The sequence below is a fragment of the Primulina huaijiensis genome, chromosome 15, assembly GCF_012295235.1.
Source record: "Primulina huaijiensis isolate GDHJ02 chromosome 15, ASM1229523v2, whole genome shotgun sequence".
Classification (NCBI taxonomy): Eukaryota; Viridiplantae; Streptophyta; class Magnoliopsida; order Lamiales; family Gesneriaceae; genus Primulina; species Primulina huaijiensis.
This window is the reverse complement of record NC_133320.1, coordinates 7,471,802-7,489,324: the sequence shown is the minus strand read 5'-3', so window position 1 is coordinate 7,489,324 and position 17,523 is coordinate 7,471,802. Positions and strand designations below refer to the sequence as shown.

Here is a 17,523-nt window from a genome sequence, read left to right as displayed (position 1 = left end):
AACCCGCCTAATAAATTCACAAACTTATTTAAAAAAAATTAGTTAAAATATTTTAATTAAACACTAATAGGATAAATGAGCCTAATTATCATGATTAATGGGTCTAAGCTAGCAATTAAAGTTTAATTAAGATTTTAAGCAATATTTAAAGTTGAAAACCCACCCCAAACCCTCCAAACCCCACGCCACTTTCAGAATTTCAGCACCAAAATTCTCCAACCAAACACACGACACACACATATCATATTCATCAAGGAAACTTTCGAAATTTGCAAGCAATTAAAGCCTAGGACCTCCTCATAGTCGTTCTTTAATCGTCAAAAAATAATCGTGCGTTAAATACGCAAAGGCACGTCATATTCTTGTTTTAATACATCTATCACACCATAGTATTTTTTTAATTGAGTTTTGAATGAAAAAAAGTTGTACCTTTGAATATCGTTCATGCATCTTCATGAATTTTTTAAAGCTTGATTGTGTCCCAAAAACATGATTTATATGTGCTAGAAGGGGCTGCCATGATTAGGATATCTGATAGGAATGTTTTACATGAGTTTAAGGAGTCCTAGAACTACACAACACGGCACACACGATAATAGAAACAAGTCGGGACCGAAATCGAAACGTCTTTGAGCATGGGGTTCGATTTAAGTGAGATAATGGCTGGGCTTGGGTTCGGTTGGTGCCAAGGCTTGGCTAGGGGTGTGTATGAGTCAGGGGTGGAGTCTTAGCCACGCTAAGACTCGAACACCAGGGGCTGGGAGGAGTTCTAGCCAACATGGACTCCCACCCGAGAAGCTTCAAGGAGATGCGCTGGTAGGTGCTCGCGTAGGTGGTTTGTGGGCTCGGCCAGGGGCTTTGGGCAGGGGCTAGGTTAGGTACTTAGGGTCCTAAGAAGGGGCAAAAGGGTATGGTTCAAGTTCTGGTGTGGTTGGCTAGTTCCTAGCAACAGAAACAAGAGTCCATGTTCATGTGGGTTTCTCGGCCAGTTTGGGTTGTTGGGATGTATGGCTTCGGTTTTTAACTTAGGCTCGAGTCCTATGGCTTCTAAGGTTCCAGGAGGGTTCCTAGAGGGGCTGGTCATGAGTTGGTGCAGGGTGGCTCGACGTGGCTCGAGCCAAGCACAGAAACGTGAGGGAGGCACTGTGGAGGTAGCATGGGCGCAGGTGGTGCTTCTGTATTCAGGTGGCTCGTTGCTGAGTTCCAGGGGCTGGGCTGGTCTGGGCTGGGTGGCTCGAGGTGGCTCAGGCATGGCTCAAGTAAATTGGGAGATGGCTCGGGTGGTTCGTTAAGGTGTCAATTTCGAAAATTTTAAGAACTAAAATTGGAACCATGGGTCTATGGGTGTGGCTCATGAAAAAATGCTATGTTTAAAGTTTGGGATCAAAATAACGAGTTTTGGATTTATCCGGAATTTAATCGCTACACGAAACGTTAATTAAAGAATTAATTAAAAAGCCTAGATTTAAACTTAATAAAATTATGAAAAACTAGGTTTAAGCTTAAATAATTATTAAAAGTCTAAGTTTTTATTTTGGGAATTTTATATTAAGGTTTGGTTTAATTCGGGATTAAAACGCAGTAATATGTTGTATTTAAAAAAAAATAATTTAAAAGTACTCGATTTAAGCCAAATAAAAATGTGAGGAAATTCATGTAAGCTTAAATAATTATTTGAGATATTTTAGAGTCAATGAAACTAAGAAAATGTAAAAAACGTGAAATTTTACGTCTAGAGGTAAAACGGTAATTTTATACCCGAAAATTAGTAAACGTCATGACAGTATCCTGAATGCTGTTTATGTGCTAATATGATTGTTTTCAATGGTTATGGATGTTTATGGAATTTTATATCTCAAAATGTTTATTTTAAATGTTTATGGAGTTTTATATGTCAAAATGTTTATTTTAAATGTTTATGAGTTAATATTTAAAAATGTTTATTTTAAATGTTTATGATTTAATATCTCAAAATGTTTATTTTAAATGTTTATTATTTAATATGTTATTTTAAATGTTTATGGATTTTTAATTTGTTAAAATATTTATTTTAAAACGTTTATGGCTTTCTATGATTTTTATATTTTAAAACGTTTATTTTAAATGTTTACGGATTTTTAATCTGTTAGAATGTTTATTTTAAAATGTTTATGGATGGTTAAGATTTTAATATGTTAAATTATGATTTTTAAATATTTATGGATTTTTATGATTTAATATTAACATTTAAAAGATATGTTGCATGCTTGATTTACAATAAAAATGTTATATGCATGTTTAATTTTTATTAAGTGATGAGAATATAAAACGTTGAAGGAAGTGAAGAAATTGTGACTAAATATGTTGGAGATATCGTGAGGGTTATGGTCCCAGTGGGAGCCCAGCGATCGTGTTTTCATGGATACGAATACGAATACGTTAATATGTTAATACGTTGGCCAAGACCCAGTTGACCGATGAGAGTGTTGCTGGTGTCTCCGCCGTACAGTACTATGGTTTTTATAGATGAATCCATCGCTCAATACGAATACGAATACTAGTCACAATTATCGATCTGAATTCAACGAAAGGAATATGAATATGAATATGAATATGTTGATACGAATATGGATATGGATATGAATATGGATATGTTTATGATAATATGAAAATGTTTTGTTTAAAGTTTATGCATCATGAAAATGTTTACGAAAATGTTTTGTTTAAAGTTTATGCATCATGAAAATTATGTTTACGAAAATGTTATTGTTTAAATTTTATGCATTCTCATGAAAATGATATGTTAAGTACAAGTATTTTTCACTGTTGTATGTGATTTGAAAATGATATGTTAAATACGAATACAAGCATTTTTCACTGTTGTATGTTAAGCTTTCTTCTTGTCTTCGACAGTCCATTCCGTTCTATATTTTTTTATCATTTGTGGAGCTCCTCTGATATGGCTGTTAGATTATTTACCTTTACAATCTTCATGAGTCCATCATTTATGACATGCCACATGTCATCATTCCAAACTAACAAATGTGCCCGCACCCAAATTTTCTAGACATCATATTCTTCTTTAGAAAACATAAGAATTTTATTAAAAGATGTCATTTGTGTATGTCAAGGTTCAGATATCGGAAAAATCCGCTCTAATACACTTGTCAGGATTGAAATGTGTTTAGATGTGGGTGAATAAACAATTTAATTATTTTAGAAGATTTTGCAAATCAAGCTATATGTTAGCAGCTCGAGTTAATTTTTCAATCAAGCTATGCATTTTGAGCAAATAAAAAGAGTTTTAAAATGCGGAAACAACTCGATACCCTTAGTCAATTGATTATACACAAGATCTAGAAACAAACTAATAAATGATAGAAAGTAAAAAAAGTCAAAAGTTTGTTTATGAAAGTTCGAAGGCAAAACTTCTACATCTCATCTTCTTATGTTTTCAGAAAGATTCTATTAGAAAATTTGATCGGTAAAAAAGATCAAAAGTTTGTTTATGAAAATTCGAAGGCAAAACTTCTACATCTCCTCTCCGAAAATTTTTGTTTCGAAGTTCGAAACGCTCTTTGGGCTTCGTATGAATTAAACAACCATAAGGTATTTAGAATTGTTCACTTTTGCATATTTAATGCTGGACACCGAACCATTACAGGATTAGCGGAGTTGGTCCTTCTTATATATCCATTCGAACGGATCTATTTTCTTTGATCGTCTAATTAAGTCCACGATCGAAGACTTTGTTCCTTGTTTGGATCGCAATATAAATTTCAAACAATTTTTGAGTTGACACTGGGATCCCCGAAGGCAGTGGAAGTTTTCAGCCGAAATTTTTGGTGAAAAATTCAAGTGGTCGAGACTTGTTGAATGGAGGAAGGGATAAATATTTTGCGAACTAAATTTGTGTGCAAAAACAGCCTTATTCCATATAACCCTCAATGGAATATTTATACAGCTAGATTCCTGATCACATCAGAAATCCTTCTCCTATTAGGATTCATAATCCTACTCCCACCAGGATTCTTTATTTTCATTAACTAAAATTCTAATATTTAATATATCATGTAAAGTCAACCTTTATANATTTAATTTTTAGATTATAAATTTATTAAATAAATAATTGTGAACTCATTATAACACCAATAGACGATCAGAAAACTCCAATGTGCCGAGGGTTCACATCTTGTTCATATAATGAAAATTTAAAATTTAGAAAACTAAAATTTTCACTGATCCATTTTTGACACCGGTCAGTTTTGTGAATTCATTCACCAAAATAGACAATTTTACTCTCCTTACAAGCAGTTCCACTCTCTTTAGTTAATTAATAGTTAGATTAACTTTCACAACTTCCAATACATGGAGTTAACTAACAAAATCCTTTATAAGCAATCTGTTCGATCTCTATCAAACTATAGTCACCAAATTCAACTACTCGAACTTGATTATCTAAACGAAAACATAAAATCCGATACTTGTGTGACCCTCAATAGTTCAAGGATACAGCTAGCCGTGTATTCACAATTTCATGTGATTTAGAATAATATTTATTCTTATTTGGGCTTACCCTAATTAGTCTCATTCTTTTCATCAACATCTTGATTAAGAATGTAAGAACTTAAGTCTGATTGAAATTGTAGAACCCGTAACTTAGACTACGTATAAGCCATGCATATTTCTAGTATTTTTAAATTAAAATGATTTTTTTATTGCATGAGTATTTAAATTCTTTTCTTTAAATTTATTTATTTTCCGTAGTTGTTTAATTGTCACCTTTTCAGTTAAATAAGTGAGGCCGGACTGGAGATGGAGTATAGAGATAAGTTAATAAAGACTTATTTAAGAAATGGTAATTTAGCATGTTAGTAAATATAATTTAAAAAATTGGCATGCATGCAAGTTATTGAATTTCATTGGCATTTTAATTAATTTTTAAAGCATTAAATGCATGTTTATTTCAGTAAATTTTTTTAATTATTTTTATGCATTTTATGCATAATTCATGCATGTTAAAATTTATTTCATGTTATTTTATAAGTTCATGCATTAGGGTATCTAGGTGCATTTCACGTTCGAACGAGGATCGGAGACCGAAGAATTTTCAGAAAAAGTATTTTATTACACGATCTATTTTATAAATTAAGTTAAAAATCTTTTTAAGTGTACTTTCCAAAAATGGGAATTTTTGGGTATTTTTACCCGCGGGATTTGAAATTTTAATTGTACGCAAATTTTATCAAATCGGGGGACTTTTTAAGGGTTCGGCTATATTTTCAAAACCTTTCTAACATGAAATATTTTTCGGAAGTGCGTTTGGGCTTAATGGACCTACTTCTAAGCTCGTTGGGCTTGAAATCCTTTTAAACTATTAATTATCAAAATTAGGCCCATTAGTGGATTGTTAGCTATTTATATATTGGCTAATTATCATCTTAACCTAAACCTAATGATTTCCCACAGCCGAAACCCCCTCCAATCAGCAACCTTCACGTGAATTGCTGCAACAAAGCTTTCGGTGAACCATTTCTCCCTCAAGCAAGGAACACCTCCCTTCGGCCGTTGTCTCTCGATCGATCGTCCAAGATTTTTTTTCATCAAGGCACGCTTTATTCCATTTTTTTGTGCATCACACACGTGTTATACACTTATGTTGGTATTCATGCATAAGAAGTTTTGATCTAAGCCATTCCATGAAAAATCTTTTCGATTTCATGAGGATCTCGGTCTCTATGAATGTCACTCACGTTATTCTGTCTATTGGTGCAAAGGGCGGCGGTTATTAAGTGTCTAAAGGCGGCTGGTAAGGCCAAGTTGCTGTCATGAGGAGTAGAAAGGTTATTGGTTGCATACGGGTGTAGGGGAGTGAAGGGAATTCTTCTCGGGTGGCTAGAGTTTGAGCGGTTCAGCGTGCAAGGTTCGACCAACACGGCAGGGACCTCGCTGAGGCTTAGACCAGACCCTGGTGTGTCTGAGTCAAGGCTTGGAAGGGCTCGGCTGGAGTTGGACCCATCCTAGGCGCTGTGGTTCGAAAGGGTAGAGGTTGGCTGCGTTTTGGACGCTTGGGGAAGAATAGCGAGTTGTAGGGGCTGTGGCTTGCATGGGGCTGGAGCCGTGGGTTTAGCGTGTCAAGTAGAGTCCCAAGGTGGTCAAGGGGACGTCGGTTCATGGATGGTACATTGGGTGTGGGAAGTGGCGTGAGTTTTGGAGAAAATGGTGCACGAGGGAATGAGTTAGTGGTAGGGCCGAAATTTATGGCTTTTTCTGAAAATATCAGCCGAAGAGTTTGGGGCTTTCATTATAGTATTAGGAGCCTTATAGTGTTTTTAAGGTGTGATGATAATTTGGGAAAGTTGTGGTTAAGTTTCGGCGCGATTCGGGTTAAAACCGGGACTCCGGTTCAAGTTTTAAAACGAATCTGTTAAGTTCTGAATTTGGCTCGAGTTTACGTCTAGGAATGCTTTTAAAAATATGTTTTGGGACATTTTAAGGAGTTTGGTAAGCTTCGGATCAATTTTAGAGGTCCAGGATTAAAACGATAATTTTTGGGTTCTAGGGGCAAAATAGTCATTTTACACCCGGGGTGAGATTTTAGTCCTAGCAGCGCCCTGAGCACAAATCATGATATTTTTAAATGTTCGTGCATCATGTTTACGATTTTTTCGCTATTATAATAATTATGGTGCATGCTTGGTTTAAAGGAATTAAGAGAGATAAGTGAGAAAGTGAAGAGCACTCCGTCTCCACCGCGCCGCGTCGTTATTTCGTTTGTTTTCTGTCAAAACAAACCAAGGCATGTTTATATCTTCTTTCACTCTTCAATCAAGCCATATAGGTATTTTAAATATCGCAAGTACATGATTTTAATGCAAGAAGATCGAAATTGTTCATATTTAATGATGTTATTTATTTATATCACGTGCAAAAATATTCATTTTGAGATTTATGCGATATTGCTTGTGGTCACTTTACTACATGAGATCATTATTAAATCCGGTCGCCAGTTACCGGTCCGGTCGTCAGTTACCGGTCAGTTCAGTTGTTTCACCCAGTATACGGTGGCAGGAGTCTGATCAGACGTACATTATTAAACCCGGTCGCCAGTTACCGGTCTGCTCAGTTCAGGGACCACTTGCGTAGACCATAATCTCAACAGAAAATTTATGACATGCCATTTTATTACAGGGCTCTAAGGAGCAAACATTTTCACTGATATTTTCAGTTCAGTCATGCACGTACTATAACTACCTTTGAAATGATATTTTACGTTACACCTCATTACAGTATATTTTCACTTGCATGCGACTTTATTATTTATTTACTTGTTATTTACGATATATGCATGCTGAGTCTTTAGGCTCACTAGACTTGATTGTTGTAGGTACTGATGATGTCGGGACCGAGGGCGGGGATCAGTGAGCCAGCTCGAGTCGGCAGTAGTGGGACCCGAGGACCTCATTTTTGGCATTTATTATTTTTATTGATCAAACATTTTTATCTACCGTTGGATAAAATTTTTATAGTTATTTTTACAACATTAATTTCTTCCGCTGCTATTTTTAATCATGATACATTATTTAACAATTTATTTTATGAACTGGATATTTCATTTACTTTAAAAAGAAAATTTTTAATTTTTCCGCAAATTTTCAAGTTCGTATTTAGAGGCCTTTACAGAAACCATCAGATCATGGTAAGAACGTCTATTAACTTTGCTCCATGATCCCCTAGGTATCACTTATAGTGACTACAAGCACCTTAAGTTATAGTTAGCATATAGTACGGTCCCTTCAACTTATATATCCCGATCGAATCTACAAGCATTGGTATATCCAGAGTTGCATATGAATTCGATAACGATGTGTTGTATCTTTGAGTAATAATAGTGACTTGGTATGTGAAACTGAAGAAACACTTCTCAAATGCACACGTCTTACTCTGACCAGAGATTCTTTGCACTATTAACTCATCATATCAGATAGGATATCTTTACCCGTAGGTAAACGCTGAATATCCGACTACAATACATTTGATCCTACGTATTTTGAAACTAAACCCAACCTCGCGACCTGATGGTCTTCAACAGAGTCTTTAAATATAGAGTTGCTAAACGGATCAAATTGCATACTAGTACGTAGAGCTTCTACGTTGTCCCGGGTCAAAGAACTAATGATGTACAACTATAACCACAAACTATTCCACTCGAAAAGTGATAACCACTTCGATGCTCAATGTTGGAACTTTTCAAGTTCGCAATCTTGATTTTGACGTTAACAAAACTTGTTAATTTGTGTTACTAATAATCTACCTTAGTATGCAAAAGCTATGATCAGTCACGAGCTGTTTACATCGCAAAATGAAGACCTAAATTATCGCACAAACTGAATCAGTCTAACTGTTACGTCAATTGAGCATTCCAGCTGATTGTCTAGTTGATAGGTGGTTTAGTAGGAGAACCTCAGAAGCCTGGCCAGCCGAATGAGTGTTCAACTGATGAAGAAATCTAGCTGATCAATACAAATGAACGAGAGTGAAATCAGTTCAACTGACGAGTCAACTGATTTCACCAGCTCAACTAAATATCAGTTCAGCTGACCAGTTCGAAGTATCAGTCAGAATCTTTCAGTTGTAGATGAATACAAACTATTTCAGTGGATTCCAACTGCGCGTGAAGGTACAAAGCCATTGTCCAGTCAAAGGACAGTAATGGACGTTGCATCAGAGCATTAAAGACACAACGTTTCAAAAGTGCAGTTGAAAAGTCGAGACACAAAGACCAAGAAACGAATTCAAGATGCAACGGATACAATAAATGAGTCTCACTGTACGATCAGTTTTTCCCGCCTATATAAAGAGAAGATCAGTGAAAACTCAAAAACAACAAGATACAGAGAGAAAAAGCTTAAACGCAAATAAGAGAGAAAAGAAAGGGCACACATATTGTAAATCAGCTTTCAGAAGCAATCAGCCCAGATGGAGACTTCAACGTGTTATCAGCTTAGTATAGAAGCTTTTATCCCTCAGTGTACGTGTGAGAACATCTTTGTTCATTTTTCACACACAAACACTCTCAATCACTCAAATACCGTCTTGCACAAAGACGTTAAACTTGTGTATGTAGTCTTTGACACATAGACGTTAAAAAAGTGTTGGCTGGAAGTTGCTGCCTTCAGTCATAGCTAGGAGTTCAGTTTAGGCAGTAGTGTAAGTCCTAGCTGAGTGGGTTTGTACAAAAGTTGTATAAATCAAAGTCTTCTAGTGGATCATACCCGTGGAGGTAGAAGGGGTGACGTAGGAGCAGTTGAAGTTTCCGAACATCCATAAACATATCTTGTGTATTTAACTGACTAACTGCTGTTTTCAAATTGTTTTGATCAGTTAGAGTATCTGTCAGTTCAGTTGTCACCATAACTGAACTGATGAATGCAAAAACTAATCTACCCTTTTTCAGTTATTCAGTTTACATAAGTTAAAATGTTTTCTAATAACAGTCTTCTTCACGAAGGATTACTTAGAGTTTGGTTTTAAACCAAACTCGATTTAATTCATCGGTGTTAACATTCTTAGAACACGAGCTATAACAGCTCATTGGATAATATAGTTTTCGAAATGCTTTCAAAGACACTAGCACACTCGATCCTTCACTCAATATAACCTGGTTTCTCACACGATCATACACCACCTTCACATGCCATTTGCACTATATGTGTCGAGATTTTCCACATCTATAACAACCTTTGAGCCACTTTTATGTGGCCGTTGGGTTTGAATTGTTTGCCATCACCTGAAGATTGTCTTGAAAAGGACTTGCCTTTTGCTTTATATTTTTGATTGGCTCGTAATTGTTTGTATTTTTATTATCATGTTTCTCATTGTTTTCATTTTCGACACATTTAATTGGTACATTTTTGTATTATTTTGTTGTAGGAGAAAATTTATGGTCTTGGAACAAATTTGAGTTAAAAATGTGATTTTTATCACATTTGAAGTTGCCAAAATGGAGTTGTGAAAAAAGGCAAAAACAGAAGAAGTACTGAAACAAGGTGTGACCACGCCTTGTGACTATTCTTCAACTGCCTATGACAACTGAAGCTTGTGAGAATTTCAAGGAATGGAGCTCGAAGTTTATGATAAAAATATCATATTTTAGGGATCCTACTTGTAGTATTTGATTCATTAAATATTTTGGAGAGATGAAAACTTTTATTTTTGAGATAAAGAAATATTTGATAGAGTTTTTATTCCATAAAACTCAATCTTCTTTTTTGATAGACTTCATCCTATCATATTTGGACTAGATTTATTTTTTGCATTTTATGTTTTCCAAAAACATCTCCTGTCTATCCTACCAATTTCATGTGAAAAACACATTTTTGAAAAACAATTCCAACAATCTACACATGAAGAGCAAGAAGGAGGCGCATGATTTTCTCTACAAATTTCTCAAGAATTCTAGTATCCTTCTTTTCTTTATTTTTGTATGAAGATAGTAAACCGAGTCATACTTGGCTAAGTTTTTTTTATTTTTTATTCAAGAGATAATTTCGTTAATTCAATTTTATCACCGTGAGGTTTTTGCGCTTTAATTTAATATTCTTGTTTGTTTAAGTATTTGTTAATTTATGATTTATTTTAATGAAATTTATATATCTAATAATCTGACAATTTAATTTGATAAATGATTTTAGCAGTCATCCTTATAATTATAAGGCTAATTGCTTGAAACTGCATGGATGAATAATTTGTTGACCAATGATCAGTGAAACAATTACATAGTTGAGAACCCTCTTGAATCACAATTTGATAAGATTGAATTTCTTCTTTTAATATACTCATTTTGGTTATATAATTATATTTAAATTCATTATTTTTCCTTGCTTGCTAAAAGCGTAACTCGACCATCTATTTTTTTTTATGACAGGTTGAGTCGACTTAACGTATCAAAACCATATAATTATAGACAGCTCTAATTAAAAGATGATTGCTTAAAGATCATGTATATCTATATTCTAAAAATAATTAAATAATTTGTTAATTATAATCAATAACTTAAAGATTTTTTTTTAAAATTAATTATTTTTAAAGTTGGTTGACTGAATTATGCGCAGTTGGTTGACTGAATTATCGCGCGTATCTTGTGAAGCTTTGATATGCCAATGAGCACATTTGCCTTTTGATTTGGTCTCATGCCCGACCCGACCCGAGATATTCTCGACGTGTTAATCGTCTTTCCCCCTTTCGCCCAAAACCATTGAAAATCCTCTTGCTTTCTCCCGCTTTCAAGCCGATGAGATTCGGAGGCTTGAATGTAATTTGACCATCAGAGTTTGAATAATATGGTCGTATAATTTGTTTGGAATTTTCTTTTGTTTTGGTTAATAAATAGAGGATTTTGGGAAATGGGAAACATATTTGTGAAGAAACCAAAGATCACAGAAGTGGATAGGGCCATTCTTTCTCTGAAAACTCAAAGGCGTAAGCTTGCTCAATACCAGCAACAGGTACCCTTCAAACTCTATTGCTTTATTAATCATTATCTCTTCATAATCTTTGTAGTTTTTAAATATTATTTGTTATTTGATAAATTTTGTTTATTAAATTTGAATTTCCTATTGGTTCACGAAGCACGATCCTGAAACCAATCGATCAGTTAAAAAAAAAATAATTTAAGAGTTGGGTATGTGGCATTATGGAAGTCAATGCTGATATTTGTCCGTGTTCTTATGATTGCTGTGATACCTTAATGAGAGCGATTTAGTTGAGATTGATCAGGCAACGGTTTTACGATATGGGTATGGGTTGGATTGGAGTTCAAATTGCTGCAAATGGCGTTTTTATTATAGGTTTTATGCATACAATAATATTTTGATTGTTTTAGGACTAAAATGGCTGAAGATTATTCTATTTAGTATGGCAATTTATATAATTATGACAAGATTTTCCTAAAAAATTTCATGCTAATATCATTTTCAATCAACCTTTGGTTTGTTTCTTACTAATTTGAATGACCAGAGTTTGGTATGCTGAGCTTCTTACTCACTTTGGTACTTTTTTGCATCATTTGATTGGTAATTTCTTTGGTTTTCTATAAATATGAATGTTCTTCAGAGACTATCATTTATTGATGATCATCGACCATGCTCGGTTTATTATCTCACCCAGTTCGTTGTTTACGTGTCAGATGAGTCGAATCCCTGTTTTGTATTTTTCATACTTTGATTAGATTTAGAAATAAAAATTTTCCCCTGAATTTATAAAATTTCTCATCCGATCCTGTCACACCCGCTGGTTTTTGCGATGGTGGTCACCCCAAACTAAAGGGAGAAACAGAATTATCTAAGAATAATTATTATAAGTAAAAGTTCTTGTTACTAACTTTCAAAGCAAAAGCGCACAAATTTGTTAGTTAGTGTGCTCAGCATTCTTAAGAACGCTCGAAAGGCATTTCTTAAAGTTGTATAAACATTTACTCTATGGACACAGGCAAAACTATCTTGATTCTCTGGGCATGCTTGCTCCAACATTTGCCATTACTAAATTTTGTGGTGTTTAGAATTTTTTTTAATATATAATCAAGATCATGGGTGGTTCTTAATCAAACCATTTAATTTTTTTTCCAGGACTTTGTTCTTTTATCTTGGCCTATCTATGATATTTTGTGTTTCTTTTTCCTTTCTTTTAATGCATTATGTATTCCAGCAGAGATAAACCATGCAGCATCATGTCATTGCAAGTCATGAGCTAGTTTGTCTCTGATTCTATTGAAGTAATTAGATGTCATATTATTGTTGTGTAATCAGACTTCAATATGCTACTTGTTGTGTATAAGTTTTGTTATTTATAGATACCTAAATGAATAAAAAAGAAAGCTTCAACATTAGATAATGGCTTGAAAGGGTGCACTGTTTTTACCCATCAGAGATCCACAATAAGTAACAAACAATTTTGGTGCACCACCAAAAACTTGTTAACAAAGTGAATTCCAAACTGTCTTATCTTGTACTGTATTGACAGAGCACCGTGTCAATGTTCCATGGTATTTTTGACACAGATCTTTTCCATCCTCAATACTTTCAGCTAGATAATGTTATTGAAGCTGAAAAACAAGCTGCAAAAGACTTGCTTCGGGATAAGAAGAAAGATAGAGCATTGTTGGCACTAAAGAAAAAGAAAGTCCAAGAAGAGCTATTAAAGCAAGTGGATGCTTGGCTGATCAATGTCGAGCAGCAAGTATGTTTATTTTCCAGAAATTTATTTTGCAGTTAGTTTCTTTTATGTAGTTCAAATTTAGTTTCTTTTATGTAGTTCAAATTTTTATCTTCACATGCTGTTTTGGATTTCCTCCCCTAATTTTGAAACAAAACCTCCTGGTTTGTAAGTGTGAAGTGTTCTTCAGTTGGCAGATGTTGAACTAGCCAGCAAGCAGAAAGCTGTGTTTGAGAGTTTAAAGGCTGGAAATAATGCAGTGAGAGCGATACAAAGTGAGATAAACCTGGATGATGTTCAAAAGCTTATGGATGATACTGCCGAGGCAAAAGCTTATCAAGATGTAAGTTCCCTCTTGCTACTCCAATTCTTTATTGGAGTGGTTTCGTAAATATTGTTTGCTCCAGAGTGTATTATAGTATAGATGCTAACCACTTATCATCAACTTTTTCTTCTTCTGCTGGAGACATTTTTAAATGGTTGGGTATCAACTAGATCTCAGCGCAATTTAATGTTCTTTGCCTTGTTTTTTTACAGGAAATGAATGCGCTCTTGGGAGAGAAGCTGTCTGCCGAAGATGAAGAGGAAATTTTAGCAGAATTTGAAAATCTGGAGACACAGGTCTTTTCTTTTTATTTGCATGAAATTAACCCACTTCTTAGAATTTTATTTTTTAATGAGATCTTTCGTTTTCATGACATGGATCAGTATTACCAGCTCATCTTGTGATTGTTCCCTGCTCCATATCTTGAACTTCTCATTCTTTCTTGTAAACAAGTGTCTGACCAATATGTATGCATACTTCAAAAGAAACTGTTATTATCAAATTCAACGGGTCCTGTTTTATTGTTTTACAGATTATGCTTCAAGATCTTCCAAAAGTTCCTTCTGCAGTATCATCTGCTGAAGAACAAGAAGAGAAGCTCGATCTTCCTGATGTGCCAACGAAAGCACCAGAAATCCCCGGAAGAGTGACAAATCATTCATCTGAATTCCGATCAAAGGGTATCTCTCTCTCTCTCTTGTGCACACTTATAACTTTAACTTGTGGGTGTGGGCATATGCAGTCGTCCACCCATTCATGCTCTATTTTGAATTTTCCCATTTGTTATTTCACATGATTGTTACAAACTGAAACTTTATTGCTCCGTCCCCTATCAGTGTGTGATGAACTCATGTAAATTATACGGTGAACTTTTATGTCAACTTGGCTAATTATTTGTGCAAGATGAGACCAGATGTGAAGTAGTCAATGAATGTTATTATATATAGTATTGGTTGAGTCGGTCCATCTCCAACACGCTAGCAAATGCAAATACTCGATCATGTCCCCTGCATGATTTCTTTTTTGGTGAATTATGATTGTCTGTCACCTGTATTCATCATGCAGTCATGGAGGAACCATTGCCTGCTTGACGTGGAAACATAGTGCTGGCTGCCATTTGCAATCCGACATCATTATAAAGGCAAAAAATTCCTGTTATGGGTGCATTTGGCAGGAATGCTTGTGGTCGACATCACATTGTGACATAATGTTTCATTTTATACTTGAAGATTTGGCTTAAATATAGAAAATGCTTGTCAAAGATTTGATATATATNACACGTGTCTAAAATCTGTGGTCAAGCAATGTGAATACTAGAATGACAGCAAGCATTATTAATGAGTGTGAAGAGTCACTTCTCAGTCTATGTAGAGAAGTAAATCTATGTAATTGAAGTAGAACAAAATTATAACTTCTTTCGATTCGTTTCGGATCCAACATATTTGTTCATTGCGAATTCATCTGTCCCAACAGAAACCAAGAACATAAATATTTGAGGATCATATTTTGCATCGTGTCAGCAATATTCGGACTGCATTTATTTTGGTCGACCTGTTGCAGCATCTGCTAAATAGAGATGTGAAGTTGTTCCATTGAATTGTTTCAGATATCATTGGCTCAAGTAATTGGTATATTATCATCGGTAATCTAGCTGGCATGTTTCTGTATTCGAATGCCCTTATTACAACTGTAAAATTTAATATTTGTAAGATACTTGTCATATTTTCCTTGGAAGTGTACTGATGTACTCTACCAATTCGCATAGTGAATTGTACGAAGAACCTCCTTTGAGCACACAACGTTCCATCTCTTGTTTCATTCCACTCGCTCTAACTTTCATTTCTTCGCCTTCTTTACTTGTCAAGATTGTCCTTACAGCATTCTCGATACCCAACCTCCCCGAATTTTTCTCCAACTCAAGCCCAACTCTCCAAACATGTGTCAAGTACCTCGAATCCACCAGTTGGTCTGCAAAACACGGCCTGCATATCATTGGAACCCCTTCGCAGATACTTTCCAATGTCGAATTCCATCCGCAGTGAGTCAAGAATCCTCCTATCCCTGGATGTGACAAAACTTCTTTCTGTGGTGCCCATTGCACAATACACCCTCTCTCTCGAGTTTTTTCCACGAAATCTTCAGGCAAGCATTTGATCCACTCTGACCCATTAACCAACGAGGGGCGTATCACCCACAGAAATGGTTGGTCGCTGTTGGCTAGTCCCCATGCCATATCTATCAGTTCCTCCTCCTCTATCGTCGCTAAGCTGCCTAAGCTCACGTAAATCACTGAACGAGGAGCTTGATTATCAAGCCATGCTAGACAGGCGGTTTCCTCCTTGATCAAGCTGGTGCGGGATGGTGGAGCCATTTTGTGGAGAGGACCTACTGTGAAGAATGGGACATTGTAATGGTGCTGGAGTTTCTGCAATGATTGATGTTCAAGCATGTCCACTGTATTCCATATGAATGCAGAAGCTGCTTTTTTATCAATGTAACTGCGAGTGAAATCTATGACAATATCTGGGATTTCTGAGGATGCAGAAAGAGCAAGGTCCTTGTACCTTAGTGGATGAGCATTTGGTACAGATTCTTGGAGTTGGGACTCTGTGTTTGAGAAAGAACGAAGTGAAATTATATTTGAAATTTTAGAATTTCATCAATGTTCATTTCAATTACCACTACGAAGTCCCTTGTAAATGGGCAAATACCTGGCAAGGGGAGAAGTTTTTTGTCCAGCAATTCCAACATGGCACATAAAGAGTCCGAATAAGAAGCATTGGAAGTGCCCAACACAATACTTGGAATCCTCAGATCATTAGCCACTTCATCAGCAAACTTCATTATTGAATCATGGATCACACACCCCACCTCTTCTTTCTGCAGCATCTGCACCATATGATCTCGGAACGGTGCCTCACAATTCGTGTTCATAGCCGAGATCACATTCAACATGTTGTCAAACGACATATCCAAGCCCCCTACGTCGTCTGGCAATGGCAGTAACACGAAATCGGGGTGGTCTGCAATATCAGGGGCGTTGAATTGAGTGTGGGAGATGACTACTGAGAAGCCTTTGGAGTGAAGGAGCGAGCCAAGTTGGAGCATCGGTGTTATGTGTCCCTGAAAAGGGAATGGGACTAGGACCACTTTTTTCAATCTTTGTTCTTGTAAGGATCCCATTTGAGTTTCTTGAATTCTGTGAAATTTTTGATCTGTTTTGTGGGTATAAAAATGTTCCTGAAACCTTGGATTCATCGAAATTTTGTGATGAATACAATGGTTTAACAGAGTCGCTGGAGACAACAATCAAAGTTGTAATTTTGTCGAGAGATGGTTGTTTTCATCTGTCTTCGTACGTTAGATTGTGGCCTGCGACGGCAAAGAAGACACATTTCATCTGAAGAATAATAATAGCTTGCTCTATTTATTTTGTATTTGTATCTTAGCATTGGAGCCGCCAATGTTGTAGATTGAGGAGCACGTCCGCCTCAGGTTTGAAAAGTCATGACTTTGCTTGCTTACCAAGTTGCATCAAAATTTATGAAGGATATTTAATTTTGACCCCAACTCAAAAATTTTGCAGCCTCACCCTTGGATCTTTGTTCTGCCTCTTATTTTTAATAAAAATTTATAAAGTGTAATTTTGGAACAATAATCTTGACTATTTTTATGTGGATGATCAATAAAAAAAGACTCATTTACCGACAAAAAGTAGAAAAATGAGAAACATTTATATATATATATATATATGTCAAAGATTATCAATATATTGTCATAAATCATAAGAGAAATAGAGTTAATAAAAAGAATTCATATGAGAAAAGAGAGAATGAGTCAATACCCATTGTAATTTTTATTGAACTCAAATACCCTATTTATAGGAGAGAGAAATATAATACAAATTGTTGGAACTTTTCATGTTAGCAATTTTTACTTGATTTTGATGTTAACAAAACTTGTTATTGTGTTTCTAATAATCTACCTTAAGTCCGCAGAAAACTGAA

General features: G+C 35.3%; 2 protein-coding genes across 2 annotated transcripts; one reads left to right on the top strand and one right to left on the bottom strand.

Annotated features, from left to right (window-relative positions):
- Nucleotides 1–11,187: 11,187 nt before the first annotated feature.
- LOC140960294 (vacuolar protein sorting-associated protein 20 homolog 1-like) lies at nucleotides 11,188–14,795 on the top strand. Its single transcript, XM_073418512.1, has 6 exons — nucleotides 11,188–11,486; nucleotides 13,063–13,215; nucleotides 13,382–13,534; nucleotides 13,729–13,812; nucleotides 14,049–14,196; nucleotides 14,582–14,795. The coding sequence occupies exons 1-6, from the start codon at nucleotides 11,385–11,387 to the stop codon at nucleotides 14,605–14,607; spliced, it is 666 nt and encodes a 221-aa protein (XP_073274613.1). The 5' UTR covers nucleotides 11,188–11,384; the 3' UTR covers nucleotides 14,608–14,795.
- A 3-nt stretch (nucleotides 14,796–14,798) lies between these two features.
- LOC140960293 (UDP-glucose iridoid glucosyltransferase-like) lies at nucleotides 14,799–17,027 on the bottom strand. Its single transcript, XM_073418511.1, has 2 exons — nucleotides 16,228–17,027; nucleotides 14,799–16,123 (listed from the first exon to the last, which is right to left on the bottom strand). Exons 1-2 carry the CDS (start codon nucleotides 16,772–16,774, stop codon nucleotides 15,234–15,236), a joined length of 1,437 nt encoding a protein of 478 aa, XP_073274612.1. The 5' UTR covers nucleotides 16,775–17,027; the 3' UTR covers nucleotides 14,799–15,233.
- Between the last annotated feature and the right edge of the window lie 496 nt (nucleotides 17,028–17,523).